We start from the raw sequence: 20,315 nt of genomic DNA, 5'->3' as shown, positions 1-20,315 counted from the left end.
GATGTGTCTGGAGTCAGAAATGGGGCGTCCACATCAGGTGCTCACAGTGTAGACCGCTCCGGAGTGATTTAGTTTTGTCACAGGTGTCCGGTGTAAATATGGTGGTAAACATCCAAAAGATTCAAATAGTTTTCAGTCTGGACGCACATACTTTCAGATTGTTTATTTCATGTTCAATTGTAGTAATACACAGGTTTCTTTATGTTTTGCATAGTAAAAAAACAAATAATATAGATCGGAGAACCACAGTTTTACATCAGCACACCAGACCAGCAATACGTTTTATGCCTCAATCATCATATTTTATAATTAATTTGTTTTACCCTGTGACTTCATTCTTTCTATCTGTTTTAACACATTTTAATACTAGTGGAAATACTACTTTTAAACTAACAGCAACCAAATCTGACACCATAAATAGTTGATTTTAAGCTATTTGTCCATTGTTTTTCAGTAAGCGTATTACAAAAACAAAACAAACAAAAAAAAAACATTGCTTGATGTTTTCGGAGCTTGTTCTCCTTTGTCTCTCTTTTTGAATCATTGTGAATGTCTGTATTTGTGGCTTAACACTACCACAATAATCAAATCTGTATCAAGCGCACATACCCAACTTTATATCTCATTCATACATAATTTGGCGAATCTCACATTTCACCCTTAAAGGAACACGCCACTATTTTTGAAAATAGGCTCATTTTTACTGTTAGCGTTAAACAGTTGAGTTTTACCGTTTTTGAATCCATTCAGCCGATCTCCGGGTCTGGCGGTAGCACTTTTAGCTGTAGCTTAGCATAGATCATTGAATCTGATTAGACCGTTAGCATCTCGCTCAAAAATTACCAGAGTTTCTATATTTATCCTATTTAAAACTTGACTCTTCTGTAGTTACATTGTGTACTAAGACCGACGGAAAATGAAAAGTTGCGATTTTCTAGGCCGATATGGCTAGGAACTATACTCTCATTCCGGCGTAATAATCAAGGAACTTTACTGCCGTACCATGGGTGCAGCAGGCGCAATGATATTACGCAGTGCCTGAAAATAGTCCCCAGCACGCTCCCTGTGCAAGCAGGTGCTCACGTTGGTTATGTTGAGGAAGTTAGCCTATTTTCAGGCGGTCTTAGTACACAATGTAACTACAGAAGAGTCAAGTTTTAAATATGAATAGTGAAATATTAAAACAAATATTTACGGTCCTAAATTAATTGGAAAAAATTATATATATATATATATATATATAATTTTTTCCAATTAATTTAGGACCGTAAATATTTGTTTTAATATTTCACTATTCATGATTATTTCCATGTTTCACTATTACTGTAATACAGTAATTTTATACAATACAATTTTTTTCATTTGCTATAATACAATCATTTTATATTAAAAATCAGCATAAATGTAATGCAATACAGCAGATACTTTACAATTTGAATATATTATATATAAAAATATATATTTTTCCCCCCCCCCATTATTGTTGGAGAGAATTACAGGAAGGGTTATAATGCTAAAGAAATAATAATGGTCTTCATTCAATTTCTTCTGGTTGTGGGGTGACAGGTTTTGTGAGTTTCAATTAATGATCCAAAGCAAGAAAGTTTTATATACTTTCTCCTTCTCTTCGGCTTTGCTGCAGAATCCGGTCTGTGCTACAGTACGTTCTGTTCTTGCTCTTCACATCTTTATCAGCCATTTCTTCTTCGTTTTCTAACAAGCCTCGATACCACAAAGAACCGTTTCATAATCCTCTCTGTGCAAGGAGCAGGCGACCACATTCTACACTCTACAAATATCTATATTTTTTTAACATGATATGAAAGTGTGAACTGTACCTGTGCATCACTACCTCACATTGCGTTGTGGACTGTGTGTTCCAGGTGGACTGTTTTTCTTAAAGCGTTTGAGAGCAGCATTGAGCAGATGGAGTTAGACTATTCGTTTTCTTAATTACTTGTCTCATTGACGTGCACGTCCACTAATAAGTGATGTGCTCAATTCAATCAGCAAAGTATTGTTTAAATGACTATGCTGCTTTGCAAATGACCCAGAATGTCTTTTTGTAATTATAAAACACTTGTTTTATGCAAATACGTTGTTTCTAACATGATTTGTAATATGTACAGATTAAATTTCATATAGCTGACTCGATCAGAAAAAGAAAAAAAACATAAAACAGCTGCATTGTCAGGTAATGAATTTCTTCCTCCAAACGGGCCATGTTGACAAAGTGCATCTCAAAGTCATTTGTGTTGTATTATATAGTGACTGAAATGGGAAGATCTGATCCTGGAGCAGTGTTGTGCGCGTTGAGATGCTTTGTACATACATGCCCCGAACTGCACCACTTTGCTTTAGAGTGGCATCTGAGGTCCCTCAAAGATCAACTGATGAATGTATGTCTTCTCTTTCTATACTGTTGTTATTATGAGACGTATATGAGCACTGTAAACCCCTGGGCTTCACCCTCAGCTAGTTTAATCATTCCATCACAGCTTTCTGATCAAACTTTCTAGTTACTTTCCATGTAGCAATATGCATATTAAATTATATCAACTGTATATTTGATCTTTTTTTTAGAAGAAAAAAAATAATAAAGTCAATGTTTCAATCCACTAAGTATTTTTGCTTCTTTATGATGAGTTTGTTCTGTGATGATTGTTTTACTTTCTAATTTGCGCCGGAGATTAATTGTTAAATAAGGTCATTTAATTCTGGAGCCATAAAACAATATTTTACACTAAAGCCTTTCCTTAAATTAGTGTATTAATCAATATGATATTATGATGTTGATTAATATATTCATTTACAATTCATTTTAACAATTATATTTTGCATAGACGTAAAAAAAAATTAAATCTTCAATTTCAGGACCATAAATATTAGTCCTAATATCTTGCATGATTCCCTGTTTTACAGTTACTTTAATGCGTCGTTTTTTCACAGTATTAGAAAAAGTCTGTAATGCAATATTAGCATACATTTCTGGCAGTACACCAGATACTTTACAATTTAAATCTTATATGATTTTTTGCACTATGGTATTGGGGAGAATAATGCAAATATTCAGCACTCTTAAGTGACTGTAAAACTATGATATACATGTTGCTTGTATATATCCTTATTATTTAGCCTATTGTTATTCTTGTATTATATTCATTTTTAAGTCAAACCTTATTAAATGTCAATGTACTATGGTACTGTTTGATTAACAACGCTTCAAAAAAAAAGTGCCATGGTACTTTACTATTGTATTTTGGATATGTGGCCCTGTATGTACAGTAAATACTATGGCATATTTAAAGTATGGCACAATACTTTTTCTATAAAGGTATAGTACCAAAAGGAATGTTTCTGGGTGTGGGAACATGTACTATGGTATTACCATGTAAAAATCATGATCCATGAATTTCCATAGGCTATCACCATCTGATGCCATCACTTGTACATAACAGTATTTGAGACATATGTGTACTAGTCTAAACATTTGACATAGACTTTGATGGATGAATGAACCACCTTAGTCACGTACATTTCAGATCTGACAGACCAGAGCAGAGTTTGAAAGCAACTCGTGCGTGTGTGTGTGTGTGTGTGTGTGTGTGTGTGAGAGAGAGAGAGAGAGAGCAAGCAGGTCAATCGGAACCAGTACTCGAGATGTTTTCATCCTAGAAAAGAGAGTTTCAAATCCAAATTAACGCTCTGTTATCTAGTTACGCCACTAACTGAGTTAGTGCACTTGTTTTCTCATCCGGTGCCGGTTCCGGTTTATAGGCGCAACAGAAAAAGAGGGACAAAATGTCCCTCTTCCAGTCAGCGCTCGATTTCCTGGCCGGGCCCGGCGGATCTGCCGCCGCCAGCCGGGATCAGAACGACTTCGTCGGTCAGGTGGTGGAGCTCGGAGATCTAAAGCTCCGGATCAAACGAGTCATCGCCGAAGGTAAAAGATTCATTCAAAATAGCACCAGGCTAGTCATGCTAACCCCTGCTTAAGATACTGACATGTATTTTATTTAAAACAGCTCTAAATTTGACTGTAAAATGTCCGTAATGTATTCTTAGTCACATATTAACATTAGCTTTAGTATATATGTATATAATTGTGCTTATATAGATGACAATGGACTTTAACTAACGTTAGCTGGCTAAGTTGTTAGCAAGTCACTTAGCTCTGATACACCTGACATGAACTCGTTTTATATTTCAGATGATAATCTGTATGTTCTTGAGGCATTTAGATAACGTTGTTATATTCCGTCAATAGCACAACTATCTGAATAGTCACGTTAATATAGTTAATATTCATATTCCATAAGTTCATCTGTATGTTTTAACTGAACTTATTTATATACTGTATATGCGCCTGTGTACAGACTGTATTCATACACCAAGGTATTTACATGGTACAAAAACATGGTGGTATCACTGGAACCACAGTTTTTTTTTTTTTGTGGTGTCATTCCTCATAAAATGTGGTATATCACATATTTATGGAAGTCTGTTTCTGCCATGGCACAGAAATGTAAAAGTAATGCTACTTCTTAATTAAAAATTCGGACTTTGTTTAGCCAAAAAAAAAAAAAAGCCAGAATTCTGAGTTTAAATCTTACAGTTCTGACCATTATTTCTCAAAATTGTGAGATATAAACTCAGAATTCTGGATTTTTATCTCATCGTATCTCACACCCCCTTTGAATTCTTAGTTTACTTCTTGCGTTATTATTATTACCACCACAAAATAAAAAAAATTGTGTGATACTCGGACAGAGTAATGAGGAAAAAGTCTGAATTGCGAGATTAAAAAGTTGCTAATTTTTTTTATTTCTTTATTTTATGACAAATGGGCTTCCATAAACATTAATACTAATTGTTACTGTATATTGTCATATTTGTAATATAGCACATACTAGTACTGTAGCAGTTTGCAGTAGTACTGAAACTGCATCAATACTAGGGCTGGACAATAATTCAATAGCAATATGTATCGCGATATAATTTTTTTCAGTAACGGTGATATGATTTTAAACACATTTTCGATATTTCGATATACATTACCAGTGTTTCCCATACATTGATTTATTTGTGGCGTTTGACTTCGTTGAATAAACATGAGCACTGCACGTTTCAAAATCATAGCACGGCGTGGGTGTTTTATATGAATGTATCTCTGAAGGGAATTGACTGTCTTCAGAAAAGTTTCGATGGCATTTTCATTTGATCTGATAAAGAAGTGTTCATGAGCGGAGCTGATTTGATTACAGGCGGTACTGGAGAAACCGCTAGTTCTGCCGCTCTCAAAGCGCCTCCTGCTGGCAGACAATGAGTTTGCATTTTCAATAAGCCCGTCTCCAGCAACATTTCCAGTTTTTATTGTTGTTAAATTTTTTTGTTTTCTGCAGCGACTCGGAGCACTTTTCATACCCCTTTTTCTGATTGAAGCACATTTGTTTCAATCTATAAGAATAATCAGCCTACACTACCAGTCAAAAGTTTTTGAACAGTAAGATTTTTAATGTTGTTATTTTTTACATTTTTAAAAAAAATTCTCTTCTGCTCACCAAGCCTGCATTTATTTGATCCAATGTACAGCAAAAACAGTAAAATGTTGAAATATTTTTACTATTTAAAATTGCTTTCTATTTGAATAGATTTTAAAATGTAATTTATTCCTGTGATCATACATAGGTACATTTTCAGCATCATTACTCCAGTCTTCAGTGTCACATGATCCTTCAGAAATCATTATTCATTATCATATCATTAATATGCTGATTATCAATATTTAAAACAGTTGAGTACATTTTTTTTTCAGGATTCTTTGATGTATAAAAAGATCCAAAGATCAGCATTTATCTGAAATAAAAAGCTTTTGTAACATTATACACTATTCCATTAGTATAATTTTAATTATTTTTTTGGGAAAGAAATGATAGAAATTCATACTTTTATTTAGCAAGGATGCATATGATGATGATGAAGGCATTTATAATGTTACAAAAGATTTCTACTTCAGATAAATAGTGTTCATATCGATATCGGAATTATATCGTATCGACCGAAATGAAGAAATATATCGTGATATCAATTTTGGCCATATCGTCCAGCCCTAATCAATACTACTCTAAAATGTCACACGATGCTTCAGAAATCATTCTAAAATGCTGATTTGCTGCTCAGGAAACATTTCTTATTATCAGTGTTGATAACAGTTGTGTTGTTTAATACTTTAGTGCAAACCAGAATTCTTTGATGAATAGAAAGTTTAAAAGAACAGCTTGAAATGGAAATCTTTTGTAACATTATAAATGTCTTTACTGTCATTTTTCATCAGTTTAATGCATCCTTTCTAAATAAAGTGCAAATAGTTCTACTGCTTGTGTGAGGTGTATTCACATTTTAATTATTATCTGTCAAAGTGGGGTGTTTCGGTCAGACCTATTGAAATCTGTTGGGTTATGTAATATTAACATAACCGCTCATGCTGTATAACTCCAGCCCATCATTGACCTTCACTTTGCTCAGGTGTGTTGACATCTACAGGCCCTGAATGGAAACAGAGGGCATTCTGGGTGAACAGGAATGATTTGCATGGTGGTGTTGAGGCATAGTGTTTAGAGATCTAACCTGGTAAGCAGAAAGTTGGAAGTTTTGAACTAATGATCCATGAGCAATCAACCGCAGGTTCCTGTCTGTATAATGTGTGTCTTTGGGTGAAGGCATCATTTAAATGACAAAGTATCAGACATGATATTGTTTACTTAATTCTTTGCATCACAATGACGTTTCTGGACTGTAATGTTGGTCATTATTACTGGAAATTGTGTCCAGAAAAGGCTTTTATTTGAACAGAACAGTCCAGATTTGAATCTTTGAATCCAGATCATTATGGCTCGGTATGCTTTATATTTGCCTGAGGTCTCTCGCTGTTCCTCTGTCACTTTGTTTTGGACCGTTCCTTGTTAATTTGTGGTGCGTGTGAATGTCAGCGCACTGTAACGTGAAACTGGAAAGCTTCTTTTGATTCGTGCAGCCTGACTCGGGCCTCCGCTGGTATTCATTTACCCGTTGCCATGGTTACAGGCCGTTTTGGTCACTTGAGGATTGTTTCACAAGTGTCCATAAATACCTGGCTGGCATTGTCACTTTTGTTCATGTAAAGACATACACAACTGACACTGTTGACTGACACATCTGTTCATGGAGCCATACTACTCATTTTAAGAATCAGTCAGTGTAATTCTATTCAACATTTTGTAGCGGAATTGCACAATGCACAAAAATTGCAAAAATATATATATACATTTCAGTCTGAACACCTGTGACCTAAAATATTTACTTGAAGTACGCTCTGAGATTTAAATTTTATTGGCTATTTCAATAATTTAATGTCGCATTCACATATTTGCAGTTCTCTAATGACAGTTAATGATGGCATGGCATGCAGGGGAAATAAAATATTTTAAGTTTGAATTATTTGTAAAACTTGCTTTACATGAACTCACAAACCCCAGTTTGGGAAACCCTGGTGTAGACTGTTGGTTAATAGTTCATGTTAACCAATTACCGAATAGCTATTTAGGTAGAGATGATAATCTCATAATCAATTTTGACATGGTCACACTTTTCTATTTTTACTTATTCACACTTTTCAGTTATTGATTCAGCGTTCGGCCTACTGATAAATGGAAATAAATAAAAGTAAAAAATTGCAATATTCCACTTTATCATAATTTGCTTGTCAATAATATTTCTTCTTTTTAATGATTATATAATTTACTGCTATTTTACTGTTATTATTAGTTGTAGTTTTAAGATGAAGATTTCAACCCCTGTAGCTGGTTGCCTAAAATGATAGTCATCTATTTTTCTTCTTTAAGACTGGTCATAACTTTAAGTCCATTGCATAAACATAGAATGATCTTTGAGGTTATTTGCTGAGATCAGTGATTCGTTAATGTTGTGTAGTGTCATAGCTGTGCAGACTTAATGAGTTCATTCACTCGGTTTGTTGAATAATGACTGCTGAGGGCAGACGTTTCTTTCTGTGTGTATGTTACTCATGTTGTCTAGAAGACTGACTCATTCATGTTGTGTTTAAAGAGAATTTTATAATGCTGGGAAGGTTGTGAATTCCTGACACTCGTGTGGCACTCAGAAAAGTTGTTCTTCCCTTTATAATAGACTGATTCCAGACTAGTCTACATGTATTTTCGGAAATGAGTCTGTCTCATGTCCTGTTGGTGCCACAATCCCAAGTCAGCAAAACTGAATCTGCCAAAATCCTTATTCAGATTGGTGCCTTCACAGTCAACCTAAAATAAACCTAATGATAAAATATGTTTCCTCTCTTATAGGTGGCTTTGCGTTTGTGTATGAAGCCCAGGATTTGGGCAGCAGTAAGGACTATGCGCTCAAGGTATGATGACGACGTCATCATCGCACATAAACGTTCAGATAATTATATTGACTGCCATTATACTGTATGTGCTAATGAGTTAATTACCCTCTGCATAGAAATGAATGAATTCATGTTATTTTAAAGAGCAATATTTACACCCCTGAAGTTTTTTTAGACTCTTTGTGAGGGCTTTTTTGCAATAAATGACCATACAACAGTGTTGTTATTGTAAGCTCAAATTAAAAATCTTCGGTAATTGAAATAAAGCTAAAGCAAAATCAAATTAATATTAGACTTAAACTTAAAAAAACCTAAATAGAAATGAGTAATGTCGCCTTGGAAACTAGTAATAATAAATATTTATTCATATTTTTAATATTTAAAAAAATAACACAAATGAAAAAGCACATAACATAATTACTAAAATATAGCATAGTATAAAATCTAAAAATAAAAACGATATTAATGAATGCTGTAATAGTGTTAGTGCTGTCAAACGATTAATCGCGATTAATCGCATCCAAAATAAAAGTTTTTGTTTGCATAACATATGTGTACAGTGTTTATTTATTATGTATATATATATATAAATAAATACACACACATACATATTTTGAAAATATTTATGTATATACATCTATATATTTATATTATTATATTTTATATTGTATATAAATATATATACTATATAAACATATATTTTTCTTAAATATGTACATGTGTTTGTATTTATGTATGCATAATAAATATACACAGTACACGCACATATATTATGTAAACAAGACTTTTATTTTGGATGCGATTAATCGTTTGACAGCACTAAATTGCATATAAATACTGCTAAAATAGTACTGACATTAAAAAAACTTAACACATGACCCATTTATCTCAATTTGTTCAAAGCCAAAGCACTAGATAGGCCTAGAAAAAAATATGATATCGAAGATTGCATAACATATACAGAAAATGAGGAAATCCACTTTAGATGCATTTATTATTCCCCATATTTTAGGTATTTGAGGCATTTTTGTCACTTTCTGTGGTAATTTGTCCTTTGCTTTGCTAAAGAGTCACAACAACAGATTTTTGTTTATTTGTATGTTTGTGTGCAGAGACTTCTCTCCAATGAAGAGGAGAAGAATAAAGCCATCATTCAGGAAGTCTGTTTCATGGTAATAATTACAAATATTTTATTTTCACAAGTTAACTACATTATTACACAGTGCTGTAGCTAGGCACCTTTTTCATGCCTAGTTAGTCAAAGATGCTCCTGGTATCTCTCACATCTGTAGAGCAGCATTTCGCTGTCACCAGTTTGTAAAACAAATAGGAGTAGGAGTATTACCCAGTAAAAAAAATTTTAAAAAACCTTCTAAAAGCTAGAAAAGCTTAACCTGCTTCTCCATGTGCTCTGTGTAGAAAAAGCTGTCTGGCCACCCCAATATTGTACAGTTCTGCTCTGCTGCGTCCATCAGTAAGGAGGAGTCGGACACGGGCCAGGCTGAGTTCCTCATCCTCACAGAGCTGTGTAGAGGCACGTACACAACATCACATTCACACTGTATTACAAAATGATGGAGAAAACCCTTCTTGGTTACACTTTATTTTGATAGTCCACATTAGACATTCTACTAACTATTTGCAACTACATGTCAACTAATTCTCATTCATTTGCAACTACATGTCTACTAACTCTCAGAATAGACTGTTAGGTTAGGTTTAGGGTTAGTAGAATAAGTTGACAGTTGCAAAGTTTCTCATAGACAGTATGTTGTATGTTGTGGACCCATCAAAATAAAGTGTTAGAAGATATTAAGCAGACAGTCTACTAATACTCTAATGACTGCTAGTTGACCTGTAGCTGCAAAGTTATTTACTGTTAGTAGAATGTCTAAAGTGGACTATCAAAAAGTGTCAAGGCAAATTAAATTCGAATTCATTCAAATTCAGGTCACACTTTTCACACTAAACTTTAAGCTATTGTTATTTTCAGTTATTGGACGACAGAATTTAATTTATGTATCTTAAAAAATATTTGTTGGTTTATAAACATTTAAAGGCCATTTTTAATTCACCTTTTTAATTATATAATTATGTTTCTATTCCCAATTTATTGTTGAAACGTTGGCTTTAATAGCTGTTTTTTACGACAAAAAAAGACAACAGGTTAAGTAAAAATAAAATGAATATGTAATATAGCGCATATATTTTGCTAAATGGTCCACTGATACAGTGGTAATGTGCCACAGGAGAAGAGCTAATTAAAAATGAATGTTTCGGCCCCCCCAAAACAGATTATTTCGGTTGCTGAAATTTGGTGCATCACTAATAAATCTAAAAATTGCAAAATTTTTCAAAAAAAAAATCGCATTTTGGTTGCACTTTATTTTACAGTACGTGCACTTACTTGTACTTATAGTGTACTTAACAAAGAAGGTACTGATAATGTAAGTTAACTAACTAGGTTAGGGTTAAGTTTAGGGGTGGGTTCAAGTTTATTACCATTTCACCTGTTTATTACCCTGTTATTGTAATTACAATATATTATTATAATTACAATAACAAGTACTAGGGCTGCACGATTAATCGAAATTAAATCGCAAAGACAATAAATCGCGATTAGGCAGAAGCTGCGATTGTCATGCCTATCTTTCAGTGAAGCACAGTTCTGTGATCAGCAGTAAATCTCCATCCAAAGGCCAGAGGGCGCTCTCGCGCTGAAACTCCAAATACGCCTCGCAGAAGAAACCCTGGAAATCCCTATAGCAGTTGCTGAATAAACAGAAGATTTAACTGTTTTCATTAATTTAACGTGACTAATAAATATACGACTACGACAATATATAGTTTATCCGAGTTCGTCTTATTATAATTTTTATTATAATAAAGTATGTAATAGCCTTTATCACTGCTTAGAATACTTTGAAATATGTTGCATGCCTTATTCTGTGTAAAAAGCCACATCATCTCACAGAAGGATTTATTTCAAGCACTCGCTCGACTGACGTTATGAAGTGAGTTTGGAGTAAAAACATGTTATTAAATGTGGTATTTTCACATGCTTTCAGATGGAGCAGCATTTACTACACAGAGCCGTAGTTCACTGACAAGCTACGCAAACAGCTTTCATAATCGCATAACGATTTCTTCGATTTCATAATCGCGCGATTAAATCGTCTGCGATTATGAACGCGATTTTGCATAGCTTGTCAGTGTACTATGGCTCTGTGTAGTAAATGCTGCTCCATCTGAAAGCACTTGCTGGAGATTTACTACTAATCACAGAACCAGCTTTACTGACAAGATACGCATGACAATCATATTTGATTAATCGTGCAGCCCTAACAAGTACATAGTGTGTACATGTGGAACAGGACCATAAAATAAAGAGCTACCTAAATTTTAATAGCACAATAATCTCTGTAACACACATTAGCACACTTTGTTGCTGGATGATCATTTAAACTCTGGTCTTGATAAAAGCCAAAACCGCTTTTTATAAAAGCGAAAGGGAAGCTCTTGACTGACTTTACACATTCCACTCTCTCCTTCTGACTTTCTGGCATTGGCGTCGGTTTCCTGTGTTCACATTGACCTCCGCCCTCTATTTCCTGCAGGCCAGCTGGTTGATTTAGTGAAGAAGGTGGAGCAGAGAGGACCCATGTTATGTGACACATTGCTGAAGATCTTTTACCAGTCATGTCGTGCTGTGCAGCACATGCACAAACAGTCTCCACCAGTCATCCACCGCGACCTGAAGGTGAGGCCCCACAGGCTGAATCCTTAAATAATGCTTTATTTACAGAACATCAAAGTAACATTGCTTATTAAAGCATTAGTATGAATATTTACAACTTTTCACCCTAAAATAAAAAAAAAGGAATTCAGAAAAAATTGCAGCACGATTAATTTCATATAATAAACACATTTTCTTGGCCTTTATTTCATTTTATTTTTATTATAATCAATAGTATAAATAATACTTGTTATTATATTTTATATTTCATTTTATTTTCATATTTTAGTTACTTTTTCATTTATTTATTAATGTATGTGTTTGTTTTTTTTGTAATTTATATTATTCTCAGTGGTGATATTTTTATTACTGTAACTTTGTTTATTTTTCATTTAAATTTTTTGATTTAATTAATATTTAAATAAAATGTGTTAATGTAAATCTGCATAATGCAGTGCAATAAATACTGCCATCTTCGTGTATATATATATATATATAATGTCTCATTTGATCTGTGCCAAATGATTAAGCACATTGTTCAATAACATTTCTTCTTCTTCTGTAGATTGAGAATTTATTGATCAGTCATCAGGGCACTATAAAGCTGTGTGACTTTGGCAGCGCCACCATCGTGGCACATTACCCAGACTACAGCTGGTCTGCTCACAAGAGATCTATGGTGGAAGACGAGGTAAAAAATGCAACAAATGATATTCTCCAAGCAGCCCATCTAGCTTTATGCCACATAAATATTAATACCAGGTGAACGTCACTTTGACATCACTCACTGTCCTCTGATTGGTTGGTTTTGCTATAGTTTTGATAGTGATTCATGGATTGTCACAATAATTGTGGAAATGATTATAAATATTTTGCGGTGATTGTATTAAAATCTCTGGCTATTTCCCGTGGAAGCATTCCCTGATTTAATTGTTTTGTTGATTAAATTAGTTTGTTTGGTTTCTGGTCGTCTTAAATCAGTTATTGCTAGTAAATTGAAAATTGAAAACCCACGCAATCCACAAAGCCCGCCATTTCTCTGCACATGGAATGTCTGTTTGTTTATTCAATGCATTTTTGTTAGCAGCTAATTCTAACGAGGACCAGTTTTTAGCATTTTACAATCTTCTAGCAAAGCTTGTAGTAAAGTTGTTATACGTTTATTCATTCGCTTAAATATGAACAGTTTGAAAACATTGATTAAAAACTACACTACTGTTATAATGTTTGGAACAGTATGTTTTTTTTATCATGGTTTCCACTATTATTACCATTGTTAATGAGAAATGTTTCTTGAGCAGCAACTCAACAGCATATTAGAATGATTTCTGAAGGATCATGTGACACTGAAGACTGGAGTAATGATGCTGAATATTCAGCTTTGCATCACAGAAATAAATTAGATATTCAAATATATTCAAATAGAAAAGTTATTTGAAATTTCAATAATATTTCATATTAGTACTGTACTGTATTTGTTATCAAATAAATGCAGCCTTGATGAGTATAAGAGACTTCTTTCAAAAATATTGTAGTGTAATATATAGTGTGATATAGCATGGAATATAATGAACTATATTTCACAATATTACCATTTTTAATGTATTTTTTTATCAAATAAACAGCCTTGGTGGGCATAAGAGACTTCTTTTGAAAAATAAAAAAAAATCTCCAACTCCAAACTTTTAAACAGTAGTGTAAATTGTTGAGCAAGTGTTTACATGCTTTAATGATCAATTATTATAATCCATGCATGCAATCTTTTAACATAAAGAAGACCCACTAAATTACAAATCATTTCCTTTTTCTTGCTTTTTTTTTTTTTGGTTCTCTCTTTATCCCTTAGATTACTAGAAACACGACTCCAGCATACCGGACACCAGAGATGATTGACCTCTATTCCAACTACCCAATAAATGAGAAACAAGACATATGGGTGAGTTAGTTTAGTTATGACTTTTTCCACATTTTCTGTGCTAATTTGGAAGGGAAAATCCTGCTGAATATTTGGAAGAATTTGGAAAAATAAGGAAAATTGAATGATAATGAAAGCTTAGGAAGGCAAGCATTTTTGTCCAAGCCATGTGAAGAAGGCACTTTGGCATTACTTTTCACATAGCACCTGGTTAGGATACAGTGTAACAGGTTTTTTCTTCTTGTTCTTGTTGTGGTTTTTAAAGAGTCTTGGTTTGGTCTCTAGGCTCTGGGCTGCATCCTGTACCTGCTCTGTTTTAAGCAGCACCCGTTTGAAGAGGGAGCCAAACTCCAGATAGTAAACGGCAAATACAACATTCCTCAGAATGACACCAAGTACACAGTCTTTCACCAGCTCATCCGTAAGTATCCTGCAGGAACTTAACTACATTCCCTCTTACCAAAATCTTAACAAATGTTTGTTGTGCATTTGTTGTGCGTCAAAAGCCTTGTGTGTTTGTTTCAGGATCAATGTTGAAAATCAACCCAGATGAGCGACTCTCAATCAACGAGCTTGTTAACCAACTGCAGGAGATCGCTGCAGCCAGGAACGTCAACCCAAAATCACCCATTACTGAGGTACAAACCATCTAACAAAAACGTAATGTGTTGTGATGGTCTCTCAGATCAAGTTTTCACTGGTCATTTGTAGGTTTCATGCTAAATCTGCAATGCAAGAGACTAGTTTATAGTAGTCAACAGAAATGTTTTTTTTTTATGTGTGGTTGGGGGGGGGTGATGGCAATATTTATATCTAGAGCTCAGCATGGCCCAAATACAATGCATGTATAAAACAATTAAATTATATCAAATAACATGTACAGACATTGCAATTACCACTTTTTTAAAACTCCAAAATCAAAAAAAAAAAAGTAAAAATTTACAATTTTATTTACATTTTTTAAAATGCACATAATCCACAAACATGGCTGTTGATAGATTTTGTAACTGGCACTAGGTGGAATGCTGTTCATTTAAAATAATTTATTTTGAAGATGAATTAATCAATATTTATTAAAATATATATATATACACACACACACAGACATATATATATATATATATATATATATATACACACACACATACACGCATATGTATGTATGTGTATATATATGCCTTGCATGTGAATACATTCATATAAGTTCATTTATTTTATTTTAAATAGTTCTTGATATAATTAATGTATTTATTAATAATGTATATTATTATTCATATTGTGCAACTTTTTACAAATTATATTTTATATATTTTTTAATTTAAATAGTATTAAATATTTGCTATGTTCTTATGTAATATAAATAACATTTGTATAGTATTTATTGATATTCATTGTATATTACAAATACGTGCTGCTGTCAATAATTAATAATGCACTCAATATGCATTATATTACATAAATAAATAGATTACATGTATTAAATACATTTTAAATTAAAATATAAACAACAAAAAAATGCTAATGCAATAATACACACACATATATGTACTGTATATATATATATATATATATATATGACCCTTTTAATATGCGTGTGTGTAATATTATTGTGACGTATCATATATATCAACAATATAAATATCTAAATATCAGCACCAGCCATTGATTAAACAACCCTATATAGATTTTCGCAATCTCTCCTTCAGAGCTTCTGTTTGATCACCCGACTGGTTGGTTTGGTTGAATGAGGCTCTTTTGGAGCTTCATTTGAAACAAACCCCTCATTCTTTGACACTCAGACACACACACACACACACCCGCAGAGACGAGCAGAGTCCCACATACTGATCACAACTCTCTGAAGAGCCATTTAGAGACACCGCTGCACTCTTCCTTTCGCATTCTCTTGTTTTTTCCTTTCCTCCCTCCCTCCGTGACTTCCTGGAGACAAAGCAGCATCTCATCCCTCGTTTTCTCTCTGACCTAATAGCCACTGATCTCACTACATAAGACAGAAACAGAGGCAAGACTGGTAAACAAGAGGGAGGACAAGGGCTGTCCCTGCTCAAAGAACGACTCCTGGATTGATCATTCCTGGATTAATGCACATGAATGATCTAGTTCAGAGCATCCAAACAGCAGAGTTTGAGTGCGATTGTCAGTGTTATGCTCCTGTGTGCACACATGGTGGAGAGGGCGGTTTAGATGCATCTGATCTGGCTTAAGAAGGGGTTTCTCTCTGGATTAAAGTGATTACCACCAACAGCCAGAAGCTGCAGAAGATATTCTGCTGTTACTGACTAGCGTGTGCATTCTGGAGTCTGGTCTCCTGCTTTGCTCCTGATGTGTGTGTGCAGTGGACTGTCGTCCTGATGAGTCTGTTAAGTTCATACTACTGTCTGAAGTCTGTGTATGATGGCTATGAATCCCTACAGCTCCTGGAGCAGAACGGAGGGTTTGGGAACAACAGCGCGCAGCTTCCCTCGCAGATCAACAACATAAACAATGCTGGTGAGTACTGCATTCAACTTGTTTTTTGGCAAGTCATTTTCATTGTAGCAGATGTGTAGCCTCCCTTTTTTATTCAAATATGTCACACTTCCTTTGTAATTATGCCCTGTTCTCTTGACTGATGTCACGCGATCTTACAAACGTATTGTAAAGGTGAACAGTCTATCAGTGAAGAGTGTGCTGTTGGATCTTATCTTGTCGTAGGATCTATTGATGCGCTGGCATCCTGTGTTTACATGCATTACGTTTGGAAGTTTCCCTTTGTTTTCTGATGCCTTTTTACATTTTCAGTTCTGTAGCATGCATATAGTTAGTTAATTAGTTATTTTAGATAGCTGTTTTTTGTTTGTTAATAATAGTTTTTTTTTTTTTATTGTTAATTTTTATTTGTTAGTTATTGTTATTAATTATTATTAGTTGGTCAGTTAGTTTTTTTTTGTTCATTTACGCTTCTATTTCTTTGCTTATACAGATTTGAACTTGTGTTATTGATGTTTTTAATGTTTTAGTTATTTAGGTATATTACTTGGTTGTTTCTTTAGTTAGTCTTGTTGCTTGGTTGGGTTTTTTATTCATGTTTTTTTTGTTTTTTATTAGTTTTTACTTATACAAGTTATAGCTTTTCTATTCTTGTTTGGGTTGTTCATTTTTGTTATTATTTTTGGATGTTGTTTAGTTATTGTTATTCATGTTTGTTTTTTGTTTTGTTTGTTCATTTGTAGTTGTTGTTGATAATATGTGTTAGTTATTGTTATTCTTAGTTCATTTTGATGGGTTAATTATTGGTTTGGATCTTTAATGTTTTTCGTCGGTTGGTTAGTTATTTTTTGAATGTGTTAATGTAATTTGAGGTGGTTAGTTAGTTTACATATACTCTGCTGTGAAATATTTCATCAGTTATGAATCTTCCTCTTTTTAGTGCTTGTGTAATGTAAAGCTCACAGTTCCCCTCTACAAATGGTGACTTGCAGCATTTAATAATATACACAAGTAATATCCGGCACAGCTGTATTTGTTTTTTGTTTTTTTTAATTTTGCACTTTGTTAAACTGCTGAAAAGCTCTTAATACCACAGATTGATATATTCAGGAATTGGCTGAGTTATGTAAACAATGATTTGTGGCTTTAGGCCCACCAGCTTTTGTGGTAATGAGAAGTACTTTGTTTGTGAGAGATTCATATCTAGGCATATATTAGACTAGAGAGAGACAGGATAAAGCAGCATCAGTCATGTCATTACAAGTTTGTTAAAACGGCATACGCAGTTTGAACGAGCTCTTTAAGATAGCATCGAGTTCATCTCTGTGACTTCTTACCTGACAGACATTCATACACAAATGAATTAAAGTGCTTATACATAAAGACACTCACTCATGCCTGCTAGTTTTACAAGTAACTTGTTTCTGGAGTGTAACCCTCCACCTACCATCACACTGCCATAATACTGTCCACAAACAGATAATGCCTCGTACACACCCCTGCCCCCATATTTACCCCACGAGATGGTTTCTCTGTACGTTCTGTAAGAGGATTGGCCCTCTGGTCACCATCTGCTGAGTTTACTCTGGTTTTCTGAGTAAACACAGTCAGAAAGTGATAATACCACTCACGTAACTGCACACTCGATCTGGTTTCTTAATTTACAGTCTAAATATCAGCCCATTAAAAGGATCATATTCTACACTTTAGTAGCTTTTCGTTTTTCAACTTTAATTATATTAACACTTATAATGTTAAACAATATTTGTTGCACCAAAAGACACAGTTTACTTTTACTCTCTCTGACCCTGAAAATTAAGTAGGCTGTTTTTGCTACTGTACCTTTAAGACTTCTGTATCGAAATAATCTCTTTTATCGATGCATATTAGCATAGTTCACAAAGTTTTGGTTGGGTTAGTTATTATTATTATTTGTTAATTTTGTTGATGTCTGTTAGTTATTAGCTATTTGATCGTTTTGGTTGGTTGAGTTATTTATTTATTTAATAATGTTTATTATTGTCTTTAGTTAACATTTAACTGTGAACTAAAAATGAACAATATTTTTTATAGTATTTATTTGTCTTTGTTAATGTTAGTTAATAAAAAGTGCAATTGTTGTTATCATTGTTAATCGATGAAACTTCGGAATATATTTTTTCTTTTGAAAAAATATTAGTAAATGTTAACATTAACTAAGATGAATAAATGCTATTGGTATATGTTAACTAATATTAACGAATGAGACCTTATTGTAAAGGTTTAATAGTTATTCCTGTTACTAATTGGTTGGTTGATTAGTTAGTAGGTTGGTTCATTTATTTATTTATTATTATTATTTGTTTCTGTTTTTAGTTTTTTTTTGTTTTTGTTATTTAGTTACTTTTTGGTTGAATAGTAATTTTGTATTGGTTAATGTATGTTATTTGGTTTTGCATTCCAATACAACGGTGTATGAATACTGAATAGGCATTTGATATTAAGGATGCACTGATATAGTGATCCATAAAAGCATTTATTCATGTTATCTAAGTAATTAATAATAAAATAATAGAAGCAGAACCAGCTCTACTAGTCTGTATTGTAGATGTCATTCTAAATAAATGGTTATTATATTGGCAACTTAGACGGTTAAGCTTTCTGAAGACGTTTAGGAGCATGAAAAACCGATATAATTGAGACGAGCAGAAGATGTGTGTTGTTTACATAGTAGTAAGTTTTGATGGCATGAATCTTTGACCTTTTAGAGTGAACTAACCCCTAGATCTGATCATTTGGGTTGTAAAGAACATTTCTTTGTTCTTGACAAGTGTTATGAGCTGATTGAGAGTCATTGCAAAGAGACATTTCTTGTGTGCATATGTCAAATATATTCATCAAAGCTGTTGTCCCGTAAAAGCTCTTTTGACAAGCGTTGGCCTGCGGTTATGTGTGTGTTTGCATCTCCAGGTGTGTATGACACAGACCCGGCCATGGGTGGAGGCTTCCTGGATATTCTTAAAGGAGGAACCGAAAGATTCCTCACCAACATCAAAGACACTTCCTCCAAAGTCATCCAGTCGGTGGCCAGGTGAGCGATGCATTCAGCCTGCAGTAAAACACCCCTGCGGCTGTCCCACGTTAACTAGTCCACACGCCTTGCTCGAGTGTGTTTCGGCTTGCCTTGGTTTCGTTATGATGCATCTCTTTCCGCCGAGCCATTGACAGATTCAGCCGAATGAAGGAAGAGGTCGTAGTGGTGGAGAGAGTACTAGTAATCTGCTGGCGGTTAATCTGATATCACTTAATCTAGCTCACAAACAATGCCACCCGCTGCTGTCTTTCAGCATGTTTTCCCATGTCTGTGCTCTAAGTCTAAATAGGTTCAGAGGCTCTTTTTCATGAGCTGTAGCATTTTAAAGGGGTCATATGATGCTATTTTAAAGATCATTATTTTGTGTATTTGGTGTAACAGAATATGTTGACATGCTTTAATGTTCAGAAAACACATTATTTTTCAAATACTGTACATTATTGTAGGTCCTCTATGCCCCGCCTCTCTCAAACGCTTTGTTTTCTACAAAGCCCCCTCCTTTGACAAGCGCAGTCTGCTCTGATTGGCCAGCTGACCCAGTGCATTGTGATTGGCCGAACACCACAAGCACGCATCGGAAATGTAACACCCCTTACCATAATCGCGAGCTTCAGCTTTCAAAGTAAATATCAAGACAGTTAATAATGTCGTTAGTTTTACCATCAGTTCAAGCCCGAAAGGGCAACAGAGTCGCGTGACA

The 20,315-nt window shown here is 34.0% G+C and overlaps 1 protein-coding gene and 1 long non-coding RNA gene across 4 annotated transcripts in view; one reads left to right on the top strand and one right to left on the bottom strand.

The window, feature by feature from the left end:
- Nucleotides 1–68: 68 nt before the first annotated feature.
- LOC107594563 (uncharacterized) lies at nt 69–15,869 on the bottom strand. Its single transcript, XR_001610177.1, has 3 exons — nt 15,856–15,869; nt 9,796–9,801; nt 69–137 (listed from the first exon to the last, which is right to left on the bottom strand). It is a non-coding gene; the product is annotated as an uncharacterized lncRNA (long non-coding RNA).
- gak (cyclin G associated kinase) overlaps nt 3,630–20,315 on the top strand; it is a 37,497-nt gene continuing 20,811 nt past the window's right edge. For 2 of the 3 annotated variants that reach the window (XM_016284647.1, XM_016284646.1), the window contains exons 1-11: nt 3,630–3,943; nt 8,358–8,419; nt 9,514–9,573; nt 9,821–9,935; nt 12,019–12,161; nt 12,703–12,828; nt 13,984–14,073; nt 14,338–14,473; nt 14,578–14,690; nt 16,488–16,563; nt 19,492–19,612. In XM_016284647.1, the coding sequence (XP_016140133.1) occupies nt 3,802–3,943; nt 8,358–8,419; nt 9,514–9,573; nt 9,821–9,935; nt 12,019–12,161; nt 12,703–12,828; nt 13,984–14,073; nt 14,338–14,473; nt 14,578–14,690; nt 16,488–16,563; nt 19,492–19,612 (1,184 nt within the window). In that variant the 5' untranslated portion in view covers nt 3,630–3,801. Of the gene's footprint in view, nt 3,944–8,357; nt 8,420–9,513; nt 9,574–9,820; nt 9,936–12,018; nt 12,216–12,702; nt 12,829–13,983; nt 14,074–14,337; nt 14,474–14,577; nt 14,691–16,487; nt 16,564–19,491; nt 19,613–20,315 lie in introns of those variants that run through there. The other variant, XM_016284648.1, reaches the window with a different exon arrangement.

This window comes from Sinocyclocheilus grahami, unplaced genomic scaffold (genome assembly GCF_001515645.1).
Source record: "Sinocyclocheilus grahami isolate Dianchi unplaced genomic scaffold, SAMN03320097.WGS_v1.1 scaffold186.1, whole genome shotgun sequence".
Taxonomy (NCBI): domain Eukaryota; kingdom Metazoa; phylum Chordata; class Actinopteri; order Cypriniformes; family Cyprinidae; genus Sinocyclocheilus; species Sinocyclocheilus grahami.
Note: the sequence above shows the minus strand (reverse complement) of the source record. Positions and strands in the feature narration are given on the sequence as shown.